Source organism: Echinops telfairi, unplaced genomic scaffold, assembly GCF_000313985.2.
Source record: "Echinops telfairi isolate 266 unplaced genomic scaffold, ASM31398v2 ScPeMD7_7421;HRSCAF=8459, whole genome shotgun sequence".
Lineage (NCBI taxonomy): Eukaryota > Metazoa > Chordata > Mammalia > Afrosoricida > Tenrecidae > Echinops > Echinops telfairi.
Window position 1 is genome coordinate 10738767 of NW_022111321.1, and position 23032 is coordinate 10761798.

The 23032-nt window shown below is 39.8% G+C and overlaps 1 protein-coding gene across 1 annotated transcript in view; it reads right to left on the reverse strand.

Moving 5' to 3' along the window:
- Positions 1-4834: 4834 nt before the first annotated feature.
- TRPC6 (transient receptor potential cation channel subfamily C member 6) overlaps positions 4835-23032 on the reverse strand; it is a 72400-nt gene continuing 54202 nt past the window's right edge. The window contains exons 9-11 of the mRNA XM_045297760.1: positions 10544-10627; positions 6892-6967; positions 4835-6422 (exon numbers count right to left, since the gene is read on the reverse strand). Of these exons, the coding sequence (XP_045153695.1) occupies positions 6271-6422; positions 6892-6967; positions 10544-10627 (312 nt within the window). The 3' untranslated portion in view covers positions 4835-6270. The remainder of the gene's footprint in view (positions 6423-6891; positions 6968-10543; positions 10628-23032) is intronic.

Genomic DNA, 23032 nt, shown 5'->3' on the forward strand with positions numbered 1-23032 from the left:
AGCACTAGAAGTCAGGAGCCCTGCTGTCACTGTGCTAACCACAAGGACCCTGGTTAAAACCCAACAGCTGCTCCAAGGGAGAACATGGAGGCCATCTGCCCCCATAAAGTTTCATGAAGCCTTCACAACCCTGTAAAGGGTCACTTTGCGTTGTAATTGACTCCATGATGACTAGTTTTTTTAAAAATAAATCATTTTATTGGGGCTCTTACAGCTCTTATGACAATCCATACATCCATTGTATCAAGCACATGTGTACATAGGTTGCCATTTGGTTTTTGAAAAGACTGCTAGGAATCCGTGGGTAGCACAGATGGTTCAGTGATGGATGAATAACGAAAAGGGTAGCAGTTCAAGTCGACTCACACTGAAATGAAACCAGCTGGTGATTCGTTTCCAAAAGCTCTTAGCTTTGAGAATGGAATGCAATTCTCCACTGCACACCTGGGGGGTCACTATGAGTCAGAATCAACATAATGGCAACTAACAACCCTGTGTAAGCTACAAGATAGGGTTCTATTAAACAAAAACGCAACGGGTCATCAGAGCAACATGACTAAACGAACTTTCATGATGTTCTCAAAGATTTCAGGGAGGGGTACTCTGTGCGGAGAGTGAAAGGGAGAATCATGAATCTCGACAATCACTAACATTAACTAAATGCTGAATATGTGGCAAGCACTCTTCCAACCGCCTCAACCCCAAACCCCCTTCGGAGGAGTCCTTTCTGATTCACAGCGACCCGAGAAAAACCCACTGTCATTGAATCTATTTCAACTCACAGCGACTCCATTAAAAAAAAATCGCTGCCATTGAATCGATGCCGGCATATCGTGAGTCTATAGGACAGGGTAGAAGTGTCCTTGCGATTGACTGTAATTGTTTATGGGCTTAGAAAGCCTCATCTTTCTCCCAAGAGGCTGCTGGTGGTTTTGAACAGCTGACCAGGTGGATCACAGCCCAATGCAAAGCGACTTACTGCTGCTCAGGTTTCAAAGACTGTAGACCTGTAAGAAAGCAGATCACTGCCAGTGGACCACCAATCGTTCAGTTAGCAACTGAGTGCTAAACAACTGAGCCCTTTGTGAGTGCCTGAAACACCGTGGTTCCTTGTCATCAAACGTCCGTGAAACGGTTGATGTTAGCTTCGGTTTTTCATCGGTAGAGTTGGGATACTGAGAGAATGAGGTCTAGAAACTTGGCAAAGAACTCACAAACCAGTCATTGCAGCGTCGGGATTCAAACCTACACGTTCAAGTTCCAGACATGTACTTTGAACAATGAGGTTAAGGAGAACTTGGAGAAGATGTAGTTAACATAGAGGAACCAGAAAAAGAGGGAAACTATTAAGAGGGGGAAAAAGAAATAAAACGATATGAATCGGGTGTGTGTGCGTATTCTTCCACTCCCCAAACAGGTTCATAAATATGCTTTGAAAATTAGCTTTGATCATATATCATGTATTTTTGTATTAGAATACACAACATAATTATATATACACATATCATGGCAGTATATGTGTGGAAGTATTTTTCTACATATTAACAAATACGAGCAACAATATGTTAACATTTTTTGGAATGCAAAAAACATGGTAAAATTTGACCTTTTCCAAAGATTCTCAGGGATAGTGTACTTTCTGAAGAAAGTTAAGGGTAAATGTCAGTTGGTTGAATCACAGAATATTGAAAAGGTTAAGGCAGAAGCAAAGCAATGCCATGGTTCTTTTGGCTCAAAATATGATAATAAATAAATGTTCTTTTGAACAAATCTGAAGAAATTGTTCTTATGGTAATATGAAAGTCTATTTTCATAGGCAAGACATAATCAGTATAGAACACAGGGTGGTGAAGTTCAAGATACACTTAATAAATGTCATTATCAAGATTTTCTCTCATGATTTAGAAAAAAATATTAATGTTCTGTGAGTTTCCCTAAGGACAGACCTATTCAACTACCCTTTACAGGCTGTTCCTATAGTTTATTAGTGGACAAATTGGAAAAGCTTTGTGATTTTCAGAATGGGCATGAGAAAAGACAAACGTTTCTCCTCGCTTTTGTTTCCAGGTAATATTGTACTTAGGAATATGAATATTATGCCGGTTATGAATATGCAATCCCCAGAATAGGAATAATCACCAAATAAGCTGACTATTTTATTCATAATTTCCATGAAAGTTTGAAAAATATGAAGCAAATTTCTATGATACATTAATATTATGTGAGCTAATCATCCAGTAAATGGCACTCATATTAAATACCCATCATAGAGTTGGCCAGTATCTTAACCGACTTATTCAATTGTATAAAAATCTCTAGAGTAGTCTAGTCTACATGACATTTTTGTGACTCGTTAATAGGTATTATCATGAAATTTCATCCTGAGGAAGTGTTCTAAAAAGTGCAGAATGCGAAATCTTTACAGTCCTGGCTAAACACAGAATAAAGGGGACAATTCAAGTGACCCTTCAAACGACTCAAGAAAGATGCACTCACCTTTCAAGGAGTTGTGTTGTTCTTGTCACCTCGGGTCTTCACATACAAGTCAGGACTCAGGCCATGTGTCAACATTGCAACCGTCACCTAACATTTCAGCTTTCATCCAGTTTATTGTACACAGTGTTTGATTTACCTGGAAGCATCACTGAGGACCACACGGGGCTCCTGATACAAAACAGAAGTTGGGATCCGGATTTCATGTTCGTTTCTGCCTCCTCACTGATTCAGCCTGTGCCCCTCACATCAAAGTGCACACCCTAGATCAACTCCCATCCAGTACCAGCCAGCAGAGCTGATCTGCCTAGCTCTCATAATCCCTGATGCACACACAGGGGATGGAAGAAGGCTTCCGAGTCGATATAAACACCATGTTGCTTCTTAAAATCTAAATCGCTGTGGGCGATGGTAGAAGTTGTTTCTTGGAGAAACACCATCTGTGGCTCATCTCTTCTTTGGCATGAAGTTAGAAATTGGTCCTGGCGATGATTACATTAGGGGACTGGTCAGTACAAACAGTCTGGTAGGAGAACACTAATAGATTCGCATTTTAATGGAGTGTTTGGTTTCTAGAATTCACATCATGGGAAGGCCCTCTGTGAGTGTAATCATCCTAGATGGGTAGGGTACTGTTGCTGGGTGCCATTGAGTTCATGCTGACTCACAGCAACCTTATGCATAACAGAAGGAAGCCCTGCCCAGTCCTGCACCAGCCCCACAATTGTTATGTTAGTATTCATTGTTGTCATCATTGTGTCAATCCAGTTTATCGAAGGGAGGAAAGGCTGCCCAGAGAAATCAAACGATTGGCCTCTGAGTGAATCTGTCTCCTCATGGTGCCACAACCTTTGAGTTAATTGCTTCTATCTGAAGAGCCCCCAGAGTATAGCATACTCATGTCCAGCACTTGGCCATTCTTAAAGTGTGCCCAATCCTAAATATATCTTTATCTCTTTCTCCTCCTCTTCTTCCTCCTCCTCCTCTTCCACTTCCTCCTCCCCCTTTCAGACTTGTAACCCTCTTGTAGTTAACTCTCTTCTTTACCCATAGCCTTTCTTGATTAATGTTAGCATATCTTTCTGCACATGGTATGTAACACAGATGTACGACAGGCACAGTTCGTCTTGTCCCACCTAAAATTGGAAACATGACTATATAAGATGATCATTGCAATGCAATATGGCCAATTAAAACAAAACATAAGGTGAGACCTTTGTAGTGGGGCAGGACTGGGTTTCATATCTATTGCAATGCAATATGGCCAATTAAAACAAAGCATAAGGTGAGACCTTTGTAGTGGGGCAGGACTGGGTTTCATATCTATATCTGGCACTTTTTGTAATTGACTTATCCTCCAAAAGCCAGAGTTTTCTCACTTCTAAAACAAGGATAGTTATAGAACCCACATCAGGTATTTTGGGAAGAATTAAATTAGGTTAATGTAGATAACGCAGGGAAAGCTCATCTCCGGGTGCCTGGCACAGGGTAGGTACTCAGAAAACATTTTTGAAATTGTATTAAATCTCCTTCCTCGGTTTGGTTGCCAATCCTTGGAGTTCTGATACTCCTTTTCTGTCCCTCTTAATCTCTGGAAATTGTTTTAGCCAATAATAGTAGATGCTGTGATTTGGGTTTTTTATGCCTAGTAAAATCAATTTTCATTTGTACAGTCCCTCAGTTTCAAAGTACTAAGGGCGTCAAAGAATAAGACGTGGCATTGGTGTACAAAGCTGGAAACGCTTCATTCGTTGGCGGTGGCTCTGCAGTGAGGAGTGGGCAGGACAGGACGTCTGCAGCAGCTGTGTGGTCAGTAAAACCGTCCAGCTCTCCTGCTCGCTTTCTCTTAAGAGTTAAGCCTCGCGGAAGCATCAACATCCTATCCACAAGGAGAAATACGATGAAGAGCGTGATGTGGATAAATACATCTCATTTCATTAAACCTCTTACTCAAATGTTAGGCTGTGACATAAATACAGGCTTTCAATCCAGCAATCTTGAGACTTTCATCATATGAAAGTAGGTATATTTAGCAGTATGTCTTTATTAAGCGCCTGTTGGAATTTAAAATTTTTTCACCTTCCAGTTTAAAGTGAGATTAGGAGATGTCACCTCCGCTGAACTTAGTGACAGGCATCACTTACAGGGTAGTGCCATTTACTGAGGAACTCAGAGTCATGCCTTGGCATCTCCTGAAACTTCATCACTTGACAAGTCAATCCAACTGAAAGGACACTCAAGGACCCGAACTTCTCTTCTAGAGTCGTCTGGGTTGGGTCTATGTGCTATCATAGAACAGTCTTTGACATCAAGGCAAAGTTCTTACATGGCACAGAACACAGACTGTGTGAATGTTTGGTTATTTTAATTTTATGAAAGTACATTTGATATGAGGCTGATTTTTACAATTTCTGATTCAGATATTATCACAAAACATTTGAAAACAGATCTTTTCTGTACCACTAATTAACTCTTCAAAAAGCAACACCCACAAGTACAAAATTGCTGAATAAAATTTTTCAGTCACATTTTCTGATCTGGATACATACAGTTCTTTGATTCAAACTCAGTCAAGATTGGGGCTACACTGATTTCCTATGATTTTCTTTTATCTTTAAGATGAAGTTTGAAAACTGCATCCAAAGCCTCCTTTCATGGAATTTACAGAAGCACTTCCAGATAATGCCCCGCATCGTCGAAATGCTGATAATCTTTGGGCAATTGAACACATGAACCTTAATTACTCACTTTTAGAATCTTCAGATATTTCCTAACAGCATTAGAAAGTAATAACACCTTCTTGGCTCATGAGTACAAACTGTATTTTATTCATATTTGGGAGGGAGTTAAGACATACTGGGACAGAAAGTTATTGCAAGTTCCTAAGCTTTTACTTTTCCCTTCTACATCCCATAGCCGCATGTGAAAATACACCTTCCAATAGCCAGATGACACAAAATTGTTCCATGATCGGGCCAAAATAACTCCATTGTTTTTTTGTGTGTGTGGTTTTGATACTTCTCCAAGAAAAGGCTCATATTTGTTCAGTAATGTTGTAGTTACAATTGAAAATTTTAACAAAGAGCTTACGTGTGTCCCCATTAGCTGAAAACATTTCAGACAAACATTTATTGCACATGTGCACATACATGCACATACACACACACACACACACACACACACACACACATAACTGGACCATTGTCTGAGGTTAAGTGGAGGAAACATTTTTATGTTCAGAAAATTTAGGAAAGATGTAAGCCCATTTTGTATATATTTTAATACTATTATTTGGAGGGATAAGCAGGAAAGCTGATGATTAAACAAAATTTTCTGAAGAGCCTGCGAATGTTTTTTGGCCAGATTTCAGGACAGGAAGTCACCAGTCTCCAATCCTTGGACCAAGAGAGGAGGTGGTGGCATCTTCTCAAGGAGAAGTGGCATCTTCTCACGGAGAAAAGTGCCACCTGGAGAAGTTAGATCCGCTTCCCACCAACCGAGCAGCTTCTCAGCTCTTGACTGCAGCGCAGTCCCACCAGCGCAATAGTTACACGAAGAAAACAAGCACCAAACAGGTGGTGACAATTCTCATCACAATCTGCAAACCTTCACCTGAATCTTGCAATTTAACCACCAAAAACCTCCGTTCACTGTGATAGAATGATCGCTATCTTAATGAAAAGGAGAGCACACTGGCACTTAAAAAAATAAATCAGAAAGTAATGTGGCCTTAAGTGGACAAATAAATATGACTGTCTAGGGAAGTCTCTGCGTTCATTATCTATTGCTTTCTTCTTGATGTGGTTCCACTGAGAGTTTCTCCCCAAGTTTTCTAATAAGTTCTGCTAAGTCTTCTGTATTCTGAGATTTTTCTTCAAGAAGTTCGTAGCGCAGGCTTGAGATATCTTGTTTAATTTCCTTTAGTTCTCCTTTAAAAAATAAGAGTGATAAGACAGTTATAAATACATAATGCATAGAAACTAGTAGTCCTGGGATAGGTTGAAAATACCCCTTAAAGCGCACATATCGATATTTGGAAATTTTTCAATGGACATCGCTTCCTAAAGAAGTAGTTTTCCATTTTCTCAATGAGCTGTATCAGGAAATGAAAATATTATAACAGAAGCCCTCCCCAAGTACTTGAAAGGGAAGGTCAGTGGAGAATGTTGCATGGTGGAGCCGTTAGTGCCTTGTCTCCTCAACTGCATCTTCATCCTACCCAAACAATTGTTATTTGTCTAGCAAGTGACAGCTGCCCTCAACTCCGGGATTAGTGATGTCATCCTTTCTTCCCTCCCCCTTCCACGCCCATCTCTCTAGATGTCCTTCAGCTGTTTGGAGCCTGAGGATCTGGCTCTCCCTCAGAGGCAGGCTCACTTGTCCCTGGGTTCAACTCACCTTCATTCACTTCATCGCTCTCCTTATCAACCTGGGCTTTCAGCACATATCTTTTAATGAGCCTCTTCATTATTTTCTAGAGAGAAAGGAGAAGTCCATCTCAGTTTTACTTCCGTGTGTTAGGTGGAAAAAAGATCAATGAGTCAATGAGAGCAAACAAGGTTTATTGACTATGAAATTGCTTCCAAAGCAGAAGTACACCAAACTGGAAAATGTAAGGGGGTTGATTTTACACAATTAAAATTTCCTTTTAAAGCTTAGAGGAACAAGCATCTTGCTTCCATGTGTACTTAGTTGTCACCTCATTTAGAGGTCTGCTGGTTTTAAGATGAACCTTTAAGACCCCAGATGCTCTTCTTTTTGGATAGTTGGCACCGTCTGTTTTCTTCACCACCTCTTCAGTGATCTTTTCATGAGGGTGAGCATCGAGCAGGACTGTCTCACAAGAACTCATTTTTTCTAAGATTGGGGCTAGAATTTAGTTCGAGCCCCGAACCCATTCACATCTTTCTAATTTATATCAAGAGTCTCTGGTTCACTAGTAATTATTTTTGGGTGTAGTGGTGGCTCGGTGACAAAACTGGTCATTGCACCTCATAGGCAGCCATTATCCCTCTGAGAGGGTTGCTATGATACTGAACAGGTTTTAGTGGAGTTTCCAGACTAAGAGACTAGGACAAAATGACTGGTGGTCTACTTCCAAAAATTAGCCAGTAGAACTCAGTGGATCACTATGGTCTATTCTGCAACTGAGCCTGGGGCTGGTGCAGGACCGGGTGGGGCTGTGGGCTGTTGTCCATGAGTAGAGGAGTGGGCTCAACTAGGTGGCAGCTAACCACAGCAGTAATGATTTACCTAGAGAACATAGATGAAATGGGTTACATGGATTTCTTGTACAAAATGATGAAACGACCGGTGACGTACACCATGTTCTGGGTTAACATGGATTCAATAATAAAACGGGTTTCTTCTCTTCTACTTTTATGAGGAGTTGATATGGTTTGGCAGAAGACTGGTTTTAATTCTGCCTCTCCAGCCAAGCACAGCGGCCAACATTCTGAGTGGCCCTATGTGCACATTTCCAGTGGAAGTTGTATACAGTAACAGGAATTCGTCTGGTTTCAGTCTCAAACTGAAGATGAGGATCATTTTGCCGGTCACGTCGTGTCACCTGTTGTGCGTCTTTGTTCTTTTTGTTGCTGACATTTCTGTCTAAAATGGCCCCAAATATAGTCCTGGAGTGTTATTTGGAGTTCCTAAATGCAAGCGAGCTATGGCACACAGCAATGTACCGAACTGTATTGCCCCTAAGTAAGAGGCTACTTGACAGAGCTATGATTCTGTGTTTGGGCAGTGATGAAGTGATGTAAATTAACAGCTATGCAATAATGGAATCTTCCCACAACATGTGATAAGATGTAATCAGTCAGTCACTAGTAAGGGGATTACGGTGGAGTGCAGTACCCTTACTTAAGTCACGGCCCTGATGGGACGTAAGTGGAGTCTCCTTGGAGTGTGGTCTGCATCCTTTTTATTTCACAAGAAATACGGAGAGAGAAGGCAGCAGGTGACGGGGCCTCAGTATCACGAACAGAGAAAAGCTGGGAGCAGAAAGCGTCCTTTGGACCCCAAGTCCTTGTGCTGAGAACCTCTTGGGTAGGAGAATGTTGCTGCCAAGACACACGGCACATGAAGGTAGCTGAGGAGCATCTAGCCCATAGATGCTGGAAGGAGCCAAGGGCTTTCCTCCTACGCTGTGAGCCGGCACAGAGAGTAAGACTTTTCCTTTGCCAGAAATGGGCATTTGGATTTCTACCTCTGAAACTGTGACAGAACAACTTTCTGTTGGTGAAAGCCATTCACTTATGGTATATCTGTTTAACTAAGATATAAGCCTTCCAGACAAAACAGTAGCATGTGCTAGTTAAGCTTTGTTCAGGCATAAGCTACAGGCTATGAACTCAATGTTAGCGAACCAACAATATGCAGTCAGTAGAATGTCTTCAAGCAGAAACATACAGAAGACGAGGTTACATATTGATAGGTTGATGAAAATATGTCTAGAGCCTAAACTGCTTTCTCTGGAGCAGGGCTCAGGAAACACTTGAGACAGACAAGCCAATCCTGTCCCTCACAACAATTAAAAAGTGTTCAAGAACCGCACATTTATTTTTACAAACAAATGAAATCACCATTATCTGAACACGAGCCTTTAAACGTGTTATAAGTGAAACTATGATAGTTTGATTTTCACTTTCAGTCTCACTTCAGAGTCACGTGTACATACCGGAAGGGCGGCCTATGACTTAGAAGTCAGCTTGCCAGCCCTGCCCTAGAGCAAAGGTCCCGAATTTATTAATAAAGTTTACAGTAACATCAGAGACTATGACTACTTGAATAATGAGAATCACCTGTACTTTCCATGATAAAGAAAAGTCCCACCATATACACAGGAGGTTATGGATGGATATAAAACTAAACTCAATTTACCATCTAAAACTTAAAATTAAATTGTGGATAATAAGATTCTACTTCTAAAAACTTCGTCTATGGCTAGAAGTGGATAGTTGGACAATTACATTCATTGCCATATTACTTATCATAGTTAAAAAACCTGTGATATCCATTAATAGATTATTTTAACTATCGTAACCCTCATTGCTATCAAGTGAATGCTGACTCATAATGACCCTGTAAGACAGGGTAGAACTGCCCCTGTGAGTTTCAAAGACTGTAACTCTTTACAGGAGTGGGAAGTCCTGTCTTCTGTGGAAAGGTTTGTGGTTTTGAACTGCTGACCTTAGCGTTAGCATCCCAGCATGTAATCCATTATGCCACAAGGGCTCCTTTTTAATGATCATATGTTAATTATAATATATTTATACAAAAGAATATTAACATGAATTTAAAATAATACATTTTGGTGGAGTTAAAAATACAGGCTACAACACTATTACTCATTATATAAGTACTATCTCTAAATATAAACCACACATATATAATATTTAACATATATGTTGCATTTTTTCGATAGCAAATGAGTCATCATTGAGTTGATTCTAACAAGTGGCAACCGTGAGTGTTTCAGAGTAGGGCGATGCTTCATAGAGTTCTGAATGGCTGGGAATGGGAAGCTAAGAGCACTGAGCACACTGTCCTAAAGTGGAGTGTGGTGATGACTATGATTCTTTTTAATGTGACCAAACTGCTGAGTTGTACGATGTATGAACTATACAGCAAGAGAGCTGTTTTAAAAAATAGAAGTCGATCACCAGACTTTTCCTCGTAGGTGCTTTCAATTCGTATACACCACAAACATATAATCCACCCAAAGTAACTGTTTTTATTGCTCAGTGGTGAGACAGGAGGTACATTTAATTGTTTTCTTCGTGCTGTTTCTGTGAGGTGGGACGTGTTACAATGAGCATGTGGGCTTCCTGTGGGCTCCATGTGGCAGTACCTGGTCTTCTTTACTGCTCTGTCTTTGGCACCATCCGAGTCCCTCACACATGGTCTCCGCTCAATAAATACTTAGTGATTGAAAATGATGTTGGGACACAGAAAATTTCTACAAATTTATTTTAAGAATCGCACAATTTGAAAATGTAAAAACTATAAATAGCTGGGCTTATTTTTTTAATGCCATGCTTACCTGATATTGTCTTGGAGAATTATTGAAATTATTTAACTGGAAATCTTCTGAGCTCCTTATGCTAGATTCCTTACTCTGCCCAAGCTGTAATTGAAGAACAATTAGAAATCAATTGTTATTTACTATTCCCTTGGAATAATGTGCTCATTCACTAGCATTACAGTATTACAGACAGAACGAATAAGTATATGTGTGTGTATGTACGTATACTACCACATCTGCTGAACTTATTTAGCATTATGCCAAATGAATGGTACTGCAGGTGTGTTCAATATCCTAATGGCCATTAGACATTGTCTAAGGAGTCTCAGATTTTGTGACCTTCCATCTTTCTCGCATGAAAGAGATACTTTTCCCATAAGAGAGGGGAAAGCAATGAGGTGAGGAGAAGTGCTGGTAAGGAAGGCCCAAAGCGCTGGTGCCTTTGATTCAAATACCCGCACCTGCAGTAGAGTGTGAAGGAAGTATAAATGAGACCCAGGAGAAGCCTGTGATGAGAGAATTCAGGTGCCAGTAGTACCTTAAAGAGTCCATGTGGCTTTTAGATCTGTACAAGATTCTGTTTCGACAGCCCTTTCCACCTCATATATATGCCTGAAAGCATGAAAGCATCCTTCAATAAAAGTAGCAGCACTGTGTGCTAGCAAATCTAAAAGGATATTAAAATCATTTTCTAAGGGGAAAAAATAGCTTTCTGAAGAACTGAGTAGGAACACAGGAGCAAACAGAACCGCTCCTACTGTGTGGGCAAACGCTTCTGCTCCCTTGCTGTGGAGCTGACTCCGAGTCCTGGCGTCCCCTGTGTGCGCGGAGCAGTAGTGCTCCAACCGCTTCCAAGGCTGGGGCACTTCAACCGCAGACTTCCAGGTCTACTTTCTGAGGTGTCTTTGAGGGGGTTCAAACCACCAACCTTCTGACCAGTAGTCAAGAGTCTAATCATTGAAGCTACCCAGGGAGTCTACAAATGCCTCTAGAGAACATTTAATTAGGTAGCACAACTTCCATCGGAAGAGCTGCCTTAACCCTGCACTCAAAGTTCGCCACAGATGATACCTGGATACTTCTTGAAAACAGCACAGCATTCAAGGCAACCACCTTGAATCAAGCTAGGCTACTTTCTACATTAAAGAAGACCGGAAAGAGTACTTTTGGTTTAAGGTCTAGTGATATAAGGTATAATGATTATCTCAGAACAAAACTTTTTGGGGGTTCATCAAGGCTCAATGGCTCCAAAAATTTTGGATTTCATGAGGATTTGAAATTCTATTCTGCTTTTTTCCAAAGGGGGGTATTTGTTCATGAGTTTACATATGAAGCATGCCAGGAGGGACAAAAAGTACCTCTAGCTGGATAAGGAATTAATTATAAAAGAGTAATGGGTCTTATCGTGGGAAACGCTGAGGGCCTATGGTTAGAGGGAGAGGTAGTTAGGGATTACAATTATTGAGAGGTCAGGTGACAAGAGAGATCTGGCTGTGAGAAACAGGGTAAAAGGGAACCACTAACAAACAAAGGCCAAACTCCTTGCCGTTGAGCTGATGCGGACTCATAGCAATCTTAAAAGACGGATCCTAAACTGCTCTTGGGGTGTCCTAGTTGTAACTCTTTAGGCAAGTAGAATGCCCTCCCTCCATCTTTCTCTCAAGGAGCGGTAGGAGGTCTTGAACTGGGGCCAGAATTAAAAGACGCGGTGACAGCAAACTCTGAAGGCCACAGATTGGCTTCATGAGAACGCGTCTGTAGCCCAATAAACCCGTGCACCACTTGAAACCTCCACAATGAAAATATAATTCATCAAATGGAAACAGACAAGAAATAAACAGACAAACAATTCTTAGAAACCATAAAGAGGAAGGGCAACTTCTGAGTACAACTTCTGAGTAAGTTACATTTGATCAGAGACATGAAAGATGAGTCAAATGCAGTTAGATAGTGAGGGTTGGGGAGAGAAGATTCTAGATGAACAAGACAGTACAGAAGACAAAGTAGTTTAAGATTCAGTGTGGTCATAGCTGAGAGAGAGAGAGGGGAGGTAGCAGAGAATTATCTGATTGTTTTAAGGGAAAAATAATAAAAAAATAAGGAGGCCCATTGAGACTTTTGAAGACTGTTAAGAATTCATGCAAGAGTTGTAAACAAGGGAGGTATTTGATGATTTATATTTGCAAGACATTTCTGGTGAGACAGGAGAGAATTTAATGAAGAGAAGGGTCAAGGTTGACATGTTAAGACATGCAGACTTCTGTCAAAATAGTTTGAGGAGAGGGGGAGAATATGCCGATACACTCATTGTTTTTCTTTTCTGTTGTATTATTTAAATTCCATCTTCATGACAGCTTGAGACTTCTTGTTATGGACTGCACTCTTAATTTTTAAAATTCTTCCCCCACATAACAGTTATATCATTAAATGGGTTTTTGTGTGTGGGGATTATTGTGAAATAAAATATGCTAACAGAATGATAACCAGGTTCAAAATTTACTGTTTATGCATGCTTAGAAATCTTAGCAATATCTAACCATGTAATACTCTTGCAACTGCTTAACCCATAAAATACTTATAAAAATAGGAGGTTCATTGTTGTGTAAATATTGTATTCAAGAAGGTTTTCTTTTGGTTCCGCTGAGATTAATTGACCTGGCAATTCATGGAACATAAGAAACAAATGATGAAGCATCCTTGGTCTTACTCTACTTCTTCATTGCTCAAACAACAACAGCAAAATGCCTTCAGAAGCCAGTTAGTAGCATAACCAGGGACCCTGCTCTCTTTCACGCTTTGCAAGATACTGTCTGGGAGAAAATGGTTTATAGATTATGGTATAAGGACATAGAAATAAAACTTCATGTCTGTGGATGCAGAGAATTGAACCTTGTCAAACTGGACAGTGTGTATGAAAGAATAGAGGAGGAGGAGGAGGAAGAGGAGGATAAGAAAAAGAAAGGTGTCCATATGCAGCATGAAGGTATCTGGCATGTGTGGTACAAATGCTGAGTGTATCATTAATTCCCTCCCAAATCAACACTAATCTTCATCTTCAGTCCCTAAAAATGGAATCTTTCTTTGACAAATGGAATTGACCACTTAGAGGTCAATTCTTCTTGATAATTAAAGTTATTCCAAATTAACTAGAATGGTATATTATTAAAAGATTTTGCCTCTATTTAATACTTTTCTTTTATCTTATTTGATATATTGAATAATATTCAGGGAGTTAGAAAGCATCCATAATAACTCTCCGTTTCTCCACCATCCTGTGTGGTTCTCTTGCATTTTTGCAGTGCCTTCTCATGAGACTTTGAGGATTCAGAGATAACTGGCCAAGAAACTAAAGCAGAATCGCCCGATTCCCCAGTGAATTCAAATGAAAACTCATAAAAGCATCAGGTACAACTGCAAGAGAAGACATTATAGGGGAACCCAGCGGGGTCTGTAAGGAGTCACCCGTGTCCCAGGTTTAAAAGGTCATCACCACCCGATTAATTGGACCAGCATTGGCAAACATTTGATTTCTTCCTTGGATTTTATGATTCCACATGAAGAGGGCGACAGCTCTTAAATATGTGAGCCCTTTTAGATCGAAACAGGATGGGCTTTCTACTCCAGTAAACCGTCTCAGAAAGTCACAGTGCACAGTTCAACCCTGTCCTGCGAGTTAGCATTGACTTAATGACAGGAAGTTAGATTCGAGTTTGGATTGAGAAAAAAAAGCGTTGATAATATAGGAGGGATTTTGTCATTAAAGTAGCAGTCTGGGAATATAAACTGTTGCTTGTAGTACATTAAAAGAAAAATCCATTATTTACCGTTCTGGCAGATTGAACCCGCTTTGTGCTCAGCAGAAACAAAGACCTGGTGATTTGCTCTCATACACTACAGACTAGGAAACCCTATGGGACGGTGCTCGGCTGACTCTGGAGAGGGTTCCTATGAGTCTGAACGGACTTCTGGTACACACCAATCCATCCTAAAGCTCATCTATGTCGAGCTCAATGCAGCCCAATGAAAATCCTGGGTTTTACTACACTGCCTTGATACTTTAAGTGGTCACGTGCTGCATGAAAGCAGCTCATTAAAGTACCCCTTCATCCATTTAACAGATATTTATTGAGTACCCCCTCTACGTAAGGCACTGGCTAGACTTTGGTTCTCTGGTGGGAAACAGAAACATGAGTTCCAACAATAGGAGAAATATGACATAAAAACAATATACAGTTTTCAAAATATTGTTTAGGTATCCTTTTTCATGTGGCTATTTCTCTTTTTCTTTCACCTATCTCTGAAAATGTCAGCAAACTGTCTCCATGGTCTTAGTTATTTTCACTTGAAAATTCATTAGGGTCAAATTGTATAATTCATCCAAATAAAGAAAGCTTTGATTCTCAAATATTATTTTTTAAAAGCAACGTTGGTCCTAATTGAGGACTACAAGGCATAGTTCTTGGGACGATAATTGATTTTTAAAAAATCTGTTCGCCTCATGCAATTCAGGGTAGAACTGACTGAAAATGCTAAAATAGCACGTCTGTCAGTCACATTCACCCACTCCATGTAACGTGGTCTAAACGCGAACAATTTGAAAGTGATACGAACAGAGCGGTTAATCTGGAAATCATTCCTAATTTTCAGATATACACATTTAATAAAATGGTAGCAATCACTTTTAATGTAAGCTACCCTTTTGGACTGTGTATCTGAAAGCTAATGCTAGCAACCACAGTGATCTTCAGGATTGTGATCAAGGTCATGAATATGGCTACTTCCTTTGATTCAAGGAATATTTTTCTAACGGTTCATTGAACTAACATGGCTCATTTTTATGGCATACCTAGAGCAGATGTGGAGGCTGTGTTTGTGCACTTTAAGCACTTAAACCCCTCAAGAACTTCCAGAGAAGGTCTGAGTGAAATGCAAACTGTTTGTCACCTTTGACATAGACTTTGTGAAAACAAAATGGGGAAACAAATCTGAATTCGGTAAGGAAGAACATATCGGGAGAGTTTTTCTTAGTGTGCTCTGACCAAACCGCCTCCTACAGGAACCTATCCTTCCACCTTTTTCACCCTCTTCTTTGGGTCACCGTGCGTTGGAACTGATTTTATGAAGATGGGTATTTTATAAAGAAGGAAACTGAGGTTCAGAGACATAACTCACTGTCCTGGGGCAAGATGAGATGAGGTCCTAATTTTCATTGCTCTTACTGTAACCGTTTCCAATGTAAAGTCTTGGAAAGGAAAGAAAATCAGTACATTTTGACCAAATTCATGGAATTTAATATATTCACATATTATGGAAAAATTATAGAAAGTTTTTTTGTATTAGATATTTTGTAAAGCAGGATTGGGAAGTGAGTGGAAAGGGAAGGAGCCTCTACTTTAGTTATCCAATTTGTAATCCACTGTTTGTATCCACCAACCCCAGGTTACATGTAATAGCATGTGTATTTAGGTTTCCACATGAAAATTGTTATTCTTGAGACTAATCCTTCTTAAGCTCTTATCTGTAAGAAAAATGGTGGGTCATATTGCCAATAATTGAAATAATAAAACTCTTGTGGACATAATTAGTATATAGTATTTATTTGACATATGTATATTCATTTATATGTTTATTAATATATTATTGTAGTCATAATATTGTTAGCTGAAACTCCACTCTTTTTTTCCTTCAATTAAGCATTGAAATGGAAGTAAATGGAAACATAATTAAACTTGCAATACAGATGATATCACTCATATATTTTTTGCTCTTATTATCCTATTATTTAATTACCCACTGGAATCATTGGTTGGTGCAAAAGGTGAATGCACTCAGATGCTAAAGGAATGATTGGAAATTTGAGTACAGCCAGAATATATGTTGTAAAGAAGCCTGATCTACTTTGGAAATCACCACTGAAAACACTATGGAGTATGTTATACTCCGACACACTCTGCATGAGTCAGAATAGATGCAACGGTAATTCATTTTCATTATACAGGAAGATGCTTTTTTAAAGTATTGCTTGGGATCATAGAAATTTTCATTAAGCGAAAGTATCAAAATGTGAAGTGATGTTTTTTAATATATCCTCCAACTAGGTCTATCCACTTCTGAACATGGTGTTTCCATCCCTCTAACCTTTCCCAACAGGTTTTATGTGCATCAATTTATAATATCTCAGAATGGCAGTGCTGATATCAAGGGACTCAAATTGTGTTCCTCCTACATGCTGTTTTAGCTTGGGAAGCAACAAGAAGTCTAAAGGTTGAAGGGGCAAGATCATGTTGGATGGAGTTAGGTACCACAGGTGCATTGTCATGATAGGAAAAAAAATTCTTGGAATAACTCTCCTAGTCTTTTTTTTCCCCTCCAATGCAGTCTTTTATTTTCTTAAAATTTCTTCCTAATAAGCCTCTGTGATCACCCTGTGTCTTTTGGGAGAGTGTATCAAGAATATCCCTGGACAATCCCAAATAATAGCTTCTACATCCTTCTGAGATGACTTCTCAGTCTTGAATTTAATTGGTCCAGCAAATCCCCTCAAAAGTCACTGTTTTGATTGGATTGTTTTCTGAAGGTACTTTAATGAGACTAAGACAGTGTGTTGCTGAAAAATCTTATCTGCAGTCACCCACTGGTTACAGTGTTTATAATAAACCTAGGGCATGTATGAACTAGAACGATGGCTTACCTTTGCAATTCCTGGTACACATTGCACACGAAGCTGAGACGAACTGATGTGTCACCAGGGATAGGTGGATTAAATTCCAAATATATCCACTTAGGAAATTTTGAAAATCATTGAATCACTTTACCTTGCTCTAGTTTTCAAATTCAAAATATATGAATAATTTAACTCACATCAAAATTTTTTCTTAAATAACCTGTCATATTCTTTTTGAGATGAGTTCTTTCTGAAGACAATTTATTCACATTTTTTGATAATGTTTCCTTCCTTTCACATTATATCCATTCTTTACTTTCTCTCCATTCATGCTTTCTTTCATTTCAAAGAACCTATCATCTGAAAGCATTAAGGATCCAAGAAGGAGTCTTTGAATGATGTAAATGGTTGAATATTGGGTGACTGGCCAAAAGATTCATAGTTCGAACCCACCCAGAGACAACTTGGAAGGAAAGCCCAGTGTTCTGTTTTCCAAAGGGCACACCCGTGAAAGTCCTGTGGAACAGAGTTACACTGCACTTGGCCTGAGTCAGAATGTATTTGAAGGCGACTCATAGCAGGAATCGGAGATGAACATGGACTCCCCCCTCCAGAAGTCTGTCTTCATCATTTAGATGGACTTTTCTTGGTATGGAGAAATGGATAAAATACCACTGAAATTTTATCTCATCTTATTTCAGGAAGAAAAACAGAACAAACCCACTGCCACGGAGTCTATTTGGATCCACTGCAAACCTACAGGACAGAAGAGAACCGCCTTTGGGGTTTCTGAGGTAGAGCCAGCTGTCACCGGTCTCCCTGAGAGCAACTACTTCACCAACAACTAACCAACTACCGTATAGACTTGTGTATAAGCCACGTTTTTAAGCACATTTGTTGTGCAGTTTTTGTGGTAAAATCAGGTACCTCGGCTGATATTCCGGTCGGCTTCTACTCAAGTATACACGGCACTTCACCAGAGTTCCTTTTTGGAGGAAGAAACTGATGTGTCCATAGTACAGTATGAGAAACTCCACAGAGGTTTGTGAGGAAATGGAATTAAAAGATAATAGAAACTTTCCACAAACTTTTTATGCTCCTGGCCTGCTAGGCATTTAATTTAATTTAATTTAATTTAATGAATTCACCAATATTTTGAGGTGATGATAATTATAAAGGAGGAAATAGAGGCTTAAGAGGGCCAACAATGTGACTAAGTTTATATTTGGAAAGTGTGTGTACTGCTCCCATAGCAAATGCTCATTAAGCATTCCTTTTGAAATTTATTTGGGCATTACTCATTTCCATTAAAATGGTATTGAAAGGGGGCAGAAAGTGTGGCTACCGATCCTGCGTCCTGTCACTCCCTGAATGAACACTTCAGAATAACCCCCTTAAAGGAGGAGACTGCCCATCGGTTGGAGTCACTCCTTCAAGAAGGGGGAACAGGGAGAAGACCACCCAACAATGAGACCCAACAATGAGACCGTTGACCTATCAACTGGCCCTCCACAGAAATGAGATGAGGCACTTACAGGAAAATCCAGTTAAAACCAGGGAGGGTAGCATCTACATTTCAGAGGAAACACTCATGTTTCCGTTGCTGGGTGTTGTGGATAAATGGGGAGGCGCAGCCTCACATTGGGAATGCTTACTAAATAATAACTCTAAGAACCTAAGGTGAGAACAAAACTGGTGGAAAGTCCTAGATAGACACCTTGAATAATTTTCTACCCAACCCTTAGTGAACCACACCATGGGCTGAGAACATGACCTGAGATGCTGGTCTTTCAGGGAATGTGGCCTTCCCCAAGGGCCACACCAGAAGTACTCAACAGGGAACCTGAAGGAATGAACTAGGTCCCACCCCAAACTACCTGTAGCCCTTGCATTTAGGACTGCAACTCCCTGACGGCAGAGGAAGCTAAAGATGACCACTCCAAGACTGTGGAAAGGGCAGTCATTGGACCTTGGCTGGGACCACCGGTTTAATGGGCATCCACTGAAAGGGGACCCAGATCCACCATATCTTTTATACCTACATGGACCCCTTTTATTAATATGACAGGTATTAATCTGATAGGCAAGGATTTTCCCTTGTAAGAAATAATACTGGAAAATTTTCCCTAGCACCAATCCCCGTGCTGAATGTAAAAAGAGCCCAATCAATTAAGAAACCAATCTACACAAAGCAGCATCTCTTGGACTGCAGCTCAAAGTTGGACTATACTCACATAACCTCATATCAACAGTACCTCAACCTCTATGACATTGGATAATTTATTGATGTTATCAATGTAACCACCTTATGCTACAGGGGATGATTGACAATGTTTTCCTTTTTGGTTTGTGTTAATTTTTGTTTCTACTTTTTGGTTCTGTCTTTGTTGTTTGTTTTCTTTGTTTGTTGTTCTTGTTTTTGTCATAATATGATCCCCATAGTAAACTAGAGTCATTCATAACCCGGGACAAGCAGATGGATTCTGGGCTCACACTTAATTCTGTCCCCAATCCAAAATTTTTCAGTTCTTATAAAATAGCCCTGCTCAATCCTCCCCGTAAAGAAAAGCTCACTTAATATAAGGGTGCTCCAGCAAAGTGTGGTGAAGAAAGCAGATGTGGCCAGCTCTGAATTGGAATAGTCTCTGGGGTCTTAAAGGCTTATATTCAAACAATCAGCCATCTAAGTGGGGTTTCAACTAAGTTCGCACGGAAGAAGCACACTAGCCTGTGCGATCCAAAGATGACAATAACAAAATCCAACTATGATGAAAGGAAAGAGTATCAGAGCTTAAATTGTGAACACCCAATTTGTGGAAGGCTATGGAGGACAGTGGGAGCCCCAAATCCATCTGCAGAGCATCTAGTCAGATAAAGCCTCTGGCAGGTCCCCTCTGGGCACAGGTGAGGGACTCCAACAGGTTTACTATTGGAGACTATTGGAAACTTAATTATGATGGATCAAACGACAGTATATTACGTTGGTTGGCCAGTTGACTTTCCTCTTGACCCAATCTAAATTTGATCTAGGTTGTTCAATGTCAGAAATTTCATTTCTATGGTTTTAATACTGTTCTTGGTCTTTTTACCCTTTTATTTTAATCTTTGTATTATTATTTTATTCTTTCCGCCTTATTTTGCTTTTTCTTGTTTATGCTAGGTTTCCAAGTTCATGAAACACAGAAGGCATAGATGAATAGATACAATAATCCAGCAAGGGTTGCTCCAGGATGGGGGTGGGGAGAGTTAGGGGGATGGAGGAGCGAGCAATGAATGCAGGAGAGGAGCCGGATCACTAGACCTGATTGCGATGATGGATAGACCGCTCTTCTTAAAAATGATTTCACAATGGGAGTATATGATATATGAATTTTATATCAAGAAACTTACTATAAAAAATAAACCAAAGTTGATCAACCGGCTACCATTGGTGACGGAGGGAGAGGTGCTGCGGAGCGGTAAGTTTGTTACTGGTGGTGGAATAATTGGGAAAAGTATATCAATAATGGTTTCATGACATAGTATGATCAGTGGCACTGAAACATGCATGTAGAGGTATTGAATTGGAAAATGTTTTGTGTATATTTTTCTCACAGGTAAAAAATAATAATAATTACACTAATAAGGAGTACAAGGAAGAAGAAAATGTGCTAAAGTTAAACTTGGCAATGACGATACAACTCTCCGTACCATGGCTAAACTGTTGAGTTGGGTCATATGTGGAAGAAGTGGCAATAAACTGTAAAACAAAAAAAGCCGTTGCGTTGATGCCAAACCTTGGCAACTGCATTTGTGTCAGAGTAAATATTATCCAGCGGGTTTCCAGTGCCCACAGCCTTTCGGACACAGATAGTCTTCTCACGGCACCTCCAGGTGTATTTGAACTGCCAACTTTTCTAATAGCTCAGTGTTTAATCACTGAGTCTATAGGCCTCTTTAATGTCCTTTACTATTACTGGTCACCCTCCCACTCACAAAGTGATTTATTTCCTTTCTCTTCCCGCCCCCTGGATACATCCACTCTTTCGTTTGCACTAAGGCTTTAGGCCAACCGTTGTTTCTCTCTCCTCACTGGGTTAGTGTCACCACCAAATTACGTGTGCTTATAGTCACGTTTCCTGTTCCCTAATAATAACAATGGAAATAGTAAGTCCTTATTTCCTTACCGTGTGCCAAGTACAAAGGTAGACAGTGTTCATGTTTGAAGTAGAAGATAATATCCAACAAAAGGTAAATGGAGAGGGAAGAATAATGGAAACAGGGAAATACATTCTGAGGTTTGATAAATTGTTGAATAATGCAAAAATGGTGATCTAATTTCTAAAATGTCACCTAATTCACAACAAAAGTTTTCTCTTTTTATTCCTTCCTTTCTTTTTTTTTAAGAACAGTGTTAGGCAAAGTCCTGAGTAGAGAACACTGAGATATGCATTACTATTCATAAAATTTGCTTAGGTTTCATTTCCCTGGGCGGTCTAAGTGCTGTTCTACTCACTTGCATTAGGGCAGGGCTGGCTTTCCCAGGAAGGGTCAGATATTTTAAGTTCTGTTCTATGGTCTCTGTTGTATCATTTTCCTTTTCCCTGTTTTGGTTTTTAAGACCCAGCTTGTTGCTATCCAATCAATTCCATCTCAGGGTGACTGACTCCATTTGTTACAGACTAAAACACAGCCCCGCAGGGTTTTCTTAGCTATTCTCTCTACAGACGGTCTTGCAGTCCTTCTGCAGTGCCACGAGGTGGCAGTAAACCGCTAACCTTTAGGTTGGTGGTGGAGTGCACAATATTTTTGAACAAAAGTGAAACAAAACAAAACAAAACTTTTAACTTCTTAGACCATCCAAAAAAAGAAAAAGTTGAGAACCAAAAGGCCTGCGTGTTTGTAATTTGTTAACTCTTGCACTACTTACCTTATCCTTTCTAGTAAAATCAACTTTGTAGCTCTGTTGTATGGGTTAATTTACTTTAATAAATTTCCTCACGCCCTTGGAATTTTAAAATGTAATCTAAGTTCATTTTGTAGCATAAACTACAACCCCAAATATCTTCAGAATCTAAACTAGTAGCCTAAGCAGTTTCAGTGTAAGACGATATGGTAGATACTTTGGCGAACCAGAGCATGCAGGCCCCCTTAAATATAAAAGTTAATAATCATAATAATACACGGTGTTGCAGTTCAGGTTTTTTGCCTACTTGGTTGGGTCAGGATTTTCAGAGGTTTGGCAGTTAAGACCTAGTAACCACACATAATGATGTCTCCTCTAGGCTAAGGCCTGCTTTCTACATAAGTAGATGCTGTGGAAAAGCTTGCTTGCTTTTTACTGAGTCTAGATTTTGCATCTGACTTCTTGTCCTCCAATTTTTTAAACTTAAGCCAACAACCTGCTAATCCTGAGAATCTTCAGCAGCCTGCCATCTTTCCTATCGACCTTGAGTTCATTTACCTCTGCAGCCAGAAGCATGTTGTCTTCCTGCCATTCTTGGGTTCAACAGTCTGGCACTTACATGAGTCAGGAGAAGCCCTCATCCTAACGTCTGACCCGTGAACTTGGAATTCACTTTTTTCTACAATTGTGGGAACAATTCCATTGGTATAAATCTCTCTCTCTTATACACACACACATATACATATATGTATACATATGTGATATATGTATACACACATACACGCATGCATGCACATATATAAATTTCACTAGTTTTGTTTCTCTAGAGAAAATGGCCTAAGACACTGGCTTGCTTGAATAGTAGACTCTGTCAATGCTCAACAACAATTGTATGATGACTATGTTGGAAAGCCAAGGATTATTTCCCCCATCCTTCCAGTCATTTGACTCTAGCCTC